We start from the raw sequence: 5764 nt of genomic DNA on the forward strand, positions 1-5764 counted from the left end.
GTTAGTTTTCCTATTTTTGCAGCTTAAATGCTAATATTTCAATCACTGGATTGTTTTTCTTTTCTCCAGCTAAATGACTTACTTTAATTAGCTATAAAAGTAATTGTACACCGTTAAGGTGTATTGATTTTGTTTCAAGGTTGTCTGGTGGTAACCTGGCTTCTAATATTCCTCCTAATGATGGCTTGGTTACAATTATAACAGTAATTGTACACCGTTAAGGTGTATTACTGAATAAATTTATTTATTCTTTTACCAATTTCTCACAAATAGGTCACAATACCCTAATTATTGCAAACTTTACATAGACCTACCACTACTATCAAGCATTAATCGTTCAGGACTGAAGTAATCGCATGCATACTCAGAAAACAATCGTATTCATATTTGAAATTGCTGCAATAATTTAAATCATATGCATTTTCAGTTGCTAATATGGACATATGCATTTTTTTTTCAAAAAAAAAAAAAGGGAAAAGTGTCAAATTGACCCCCTAAGTCGAATGGATAGTGCAATTACGCCACCTAAGTAAAAAAAAAAGCTTCATTCAAGCCCCTTAAACCCGTAAAATTGTTCAATTGAGTCCAAGTTGACTTGTTTATCAGGTTAAATCTGTGAGGTGTTGACACATGTTCTTTTTTATTTTAATTTTCAAAACAAATATTTTATTTATTAAAATTATTATTTATTATTAAAAAAAAAAAAATAATAAAATTTTAAAAAAAAAAAAGTAAAAGAAAGAAGCCACCAGCCATGGACCGTCCACCTCGCCGGCAGAGATGAACCAGATCGACCATCGCTCAAGCTCCGTCTTTCACGCTTGCCGCATCTCAGTTTGCAGGAGAGGGAGAGGGACGGTTGTGGTGGTGGCTACGGGGGTGGCGGTTCTTCTTGTCTTCTCCTTCCCGCCGGCGACGAGGGTCACCCCTGGTTTCTCTTCTTCTTCCATGGCTGGTGGCTTCTTTCTTTTACTTTTTTTTTTTTTTAAAAATTTTATTATTTGTTTTTTTTTAATAATAAATAATAATTTTAATAAATAAAAATATTTGTTTTGAAAATTAAAATAAAAAAGAACATGTGTCAACACCTCACAGATTTAACCTGATAAACAAGTCAACTTGGACTCAATTGAACAATTTTACGGGTTTAAGGGGCTTGAATGAAGCTTTTTTTTTTTACTTAGGTGGCGTAATTGCACTATCCATTCGACTTAGGGGGTCAATTTGACACTTTTCCCTTTTTTTTTTTTTGAAAAAAAAATGCATATGTCCATATTAGCAACTGAAAATGCATATGATTTAAATTATTGCAGCAATTTCAAATATGAATACGATTGTTTTCTGAGTATGCATGCGATTACTTCAGTCCTGAACGATTAATGCTTGATAGTAGTGGTAGGTCTATGTAAAGTTTGCAATAATTAGGGTATTGTGACCTATTTGTGAGAAATTGGTAAAAGAATAAATAAATTTATTCAGTAATACACCTTAACGGTGTACAATTACTGTTATAATTGTAACCAAGCCATCATTAGGAGGAATATTAGAAGCCAGGTTACCACCAGACAACCTTGAAACAAAATCAATACACCTTAACGGTGTACAATTACTTTTATAGCTAATTAAAGTAAGTCATTTAGCTGGAGAAAAGAAAAACAATCCAGTGATTGAAATATTAGCATTTAAGCTGCAAAAATAGGAAAACTAACCTGTTTGTCAGTTCACGGAACTCCTTGCAAGAGTGATTGAAAAACAACTTAGTAGCATCAAAAGAGCTACAAATACGGACTTCCCCATCTGCAAATGAAAGTAAACGAATGCTGAGACAATCTGAAAAAAAACCAAATGATCTGGAGCTACAAATACGGACTCCACCACTCGGCCAATAACATCTGCAGTAAAGAATGATAATATGTTACTTGGACAACATACCTTATACTGTGTTATGTTAGCATACTTCCAAATATTAGAATAATGTTTGTACTGTATAGTTGAAAATCTTACCTATTAACACCTTTTCATCAATTCCTTACTTTTAATTTATGTCATCAAAACTCTTGAAACGAATATTCCTTCATGAGCGTGTCATGTTTGAACTTTATCACTTGCTTTTGAATGCAGAATGAAGACACTGAGAATGGTAATATTCAAAAAAGCTAACTTGTTGATTACAAATTTTCTCCTTTTTTTAAAACTGTAAGTTCACTTATTACTTACAAATTTGTTTTATAAAACTTAAATATTAAGTTTGTTTTCCACACAGTTGAATATTTTTTTTTTTATCAAAAACCCCACATCCAATTGAAGAAGATGAAAGCGTTCTTCTTACTTACTATAACCTATATCTCATGATTGTTTTTTATCTCAAGTATCCCACTGAAATATGAACCACACTGTTTGCTTAATCTCAGTCTCTAGTCAAATAGGAAACTTGGTTCTATAAAAACAAAGTTAATTTTGATGTTTATGTAGAAGGGCAATACTTGTTAAATGTTTAGCTTCACTTGTAACTCATCATATGTTACATGATTATTTTAGTTGCCACTGCAGAGTGTTACTTACCAAGTTAAGAAGGATGATCATATAATAATGGTTACATGAGTACATGACTTTGTTAGGTAACTGAGTAAAGTGCTTATCAAAACACTTTACTGTAGTTACCACAAAATCATTACATAATATTACAGCCAAACTACCTAGTACAAGCTACTGCAAGGCCTTATCAACCAACCACAAAACACCAAAATGATCTGCTACATAGTAATAGCAGACTAATACAATATGAGACTTAAAAGCACCAACTCTCCAAAAAACCAAAGCCAAAAACCATAACCTTAACACTTAGACTACATTGAACAGACTACTTTTCTTCGTTCACAACAATACCCTTACTTTTCTTAGAACTACCACAACGATCAAAGTCCTTCAATAGGGATCTCTTCAGAGTTACATCAGCACCATCCACACCAAACCCCTCTTCAAAATCTTCCAAACCAGTCACCTTTTCTAAACCAGAGCACTGAGAAACCTCCTCAACTGCCACACAATCTTCCTCATCAGAAGAAAAGAAATCCTATAGCATACAAATTGAGTTCAATAAATTAGTAGCTTATAAAATAAGTCAACAGTACCCTGTTGTGAATCAGAAAAAAAAAATGAGAAAACATACCCCAGAAACACAATGCCCATCACCAGAAATACCATCTCTTTCATTGCTTCCCAACAGATTTGAACAATGCTGGGCAAGAGCATTTTCATCTCTGCAAATGCTAAGAACTGTGAAGGCTGAGTAGTAACTCTCATCCTGATCCTTTTTCATGAGAATTCTGTATAGCATTGACAACCCACGTAAACATCCCAACTCTGGGGGAATTCCTTTATTCCCCTATAACCAGGCAGAAAAAAAAGACATTAATCACAACACAACAATTAAAAAGTAAGGAACAAAATAGCATAAAGACATTGCCAAACCTCAGGGTATTTAGCCAATAAATCAGACGCAGAAACACCGACCAAATCAGAGCATTCACGATCCCATATCAGCATCGGGGCATCTCCAGTATCATCAGCCACACGAACTATTACCTTATATCTTACGACTCCTTCATGCCAAGAACTTTTATAACCACCACAAACCATCATTCCACCCTTCTCGATAAGCTTTCTCTTGCAGTAGTTATCCTTGCAAGACACATAATACCAATCTACCACACCCTCTACATCAACAATACGACCCGCAACCCAATACTCCCCAAGCTGCCAGGCAAATTAAACTCATCATCACATAACATTCAAAACACAAACACTGTAAACAATTTTTCATTGCTTGTATACTCACTTATGACCCATTATAGAATAGTTATAGAACAGTACACTAATTAAACTGTTAACAGTAATCTTATGTGATTATGTTATTTAGTTGTTAAACAAAGCTTCGAATACGTGAAATTGATAACAATGCTATATGATTCTTTGCTGAAAACATTTGCTTGTATGTGCTATGATCAATTTAATACTACAAGCAGGTGCTTATTGTTTTATTTGTATGCTGCCATAATCACTGACACAGAATAGTTCAGTAAATAAAACCTTAACACCGATCTTATGTGATTATGTGATTTGTTTGTTAAAAACAGCTTCCAATTTGTGATATAAGCAGTCAGCAATTTCTGAAATTATTTTCTTAAAACAGGTGCCTATATGACCTGTGATTATCTGCTTATTGTTAAAAGCACCTCCACTGAAAACATGTGCTTATATGTGTTATAGATCAATATAGGTAAATATAAGCTAACTTATTTCCCTAAATGCTAGAATGCTCAAACTTAAAGAGAGTCATTAGATTTACCTTCTTTTTGCTGTAAATTTCTTCAATCTGAGTAACCACCAAATCATCACTGCCCTGACTAAAGTCCATATTAGCACCACACAGTCTGCTGCTAGATTGGATACATCGCAGTGGTGTTAGCTTGGTGTTATATCTAGAAATAGGAAAAAAAATTTAGATTAGAATCATTTAAGGAAACATAACACAACCTCGTGATTTGTTAGGTATTTACTGAACTGACCTGTTCCTTAGTTCCCTAAACTCCTTACACGAATGGTTAAAAAACAGCTGCGTGGCGTCGAAAGAGCTGCAGATTCGCACCTCACCATCTGCACAAGAAAGTAGGAAATAACTACCCAATAGCAGTGAGAATAAAATAGCAATGGATAGTAAAGCATAGGACACTTACTGTCCATTATTTTAGCCCGGCACAGCTGAATCAACAGTATGAGAGGATCAACAACAGCAGAGTTAAAATACAGGCTTAGCTCATCAACATGATCATCCCACAAGGTACACTTTACTTGTCTTTGACTGTATACCAATTCAAAAAATCAGAATACAACACCCCATACACACCATTATAAACCAAATTCAGTAGAGATACAAACCTAGTGTCTTCAAGCACAAAATCAATTAGCCTACTCAGTTTACCGGCTATGACCTTCTCAACAGGAGAATAAATCTCAACCACACGCCCAATCACATCTAGTTTTAAGAACAAAACCAATTAGTAAACAAATAAAAAGGTAAATTTGGCTATAAATGTATAAGTTCAATTTCCATTTACCTATTAACATTTTCTCATCAATTTCTTTTTTGGAAAGTATGTCTTCGAAACTCTTGAATCGAAACATGGTCTGAGGGAAATTAACACGCTTATACTCCTTCACAAGCGTGTCATGCTTGAATTTTATCATGTAACGAAGCATACTTGTCTTGTATTTGAAAAAGTTTGTGATACATAGGAAGTTCTTAAGACCATATACTTTTCCTTCTACGAATATGTCGTTATATTTCCCCACAAGGTCCTTAGGTATGTGTACATGAATGAACATACCCTACACTCAAAGTCAAAAAGGCAAAGATTAGCACATTTCTTACAATGAAAAAAACCAAAACACAGTTAACATGTTAAAATATAAGCCACAAACCTGCTGATCATGGAAAACGCACTCCTGACTTCTAATGGTTGTTTCTCTTTTCATTTCAGATACTACATAACTACGGACACAACGCAACCTAATTGCCTTATTGGTTTGCTTAGGATGCAGCTGCACACCCACTATGAACTGCCCAGTCATTCTGAAACAGCAAGAACAGACCTAGCAAAAGTGTTTTTGGAGAAACTAATCAGAGCAGTTTGAGTAGCTATGAATGTTGTAACCAGTGAACTACCTTCTCAATTTGTATTTTGTAATTCCGGAGCCTTCTATT

At 34.4% G+C, this 5764-nt stretch overlaps 1 protein-coding gene across 4 annotated transcripts in view; it reads left to right on the forward strand.

Annotated features, from left to right (window-relative positions):
- Positions 1-5764, forward strand: part of LOC116028287 (SUMO-activating enzyme subunit 2-like) — a 21468-nt gene extending 15704 nt beyond the window's left edge. The window contains exons 5-6 of one of the 4 annotated variants that reach the window (XM_031269939.1): positions 2122-2196; positions 5541-5764. In XM_031269939.1, coding sequence (XP_031125799.1) covers positions 2122-2160 — 39 coding nt within the window. In that variant the 3' untranslated portion in view covers positions 2161-2196; positions 5541-5764. Of the gene's footprint in view, positions 1-2121; positions 2197-4615; positions 4631-5540 lie in introns of those variants that run through there. The other 3 variants (XM_031269941.1, XM_031269938.1, XM_031269940.1) reach the window with 3 other exon arrangements.

Source organism: Ipomoea triloba, chromosome 9 (assembly GCF_003576645.1).
Source record: "Ipomoea triloba cultivar NCNSP0323 chromosome 9, ASM357664v1".
Taxonomy (NCBI): domain Eukaryota; kingdom Viridiplantae; phylum Streptophyta; class Magnoliopsida; order Solanales; family Convolvulaceae; genus Ipomoea; species Ipomoea triloba.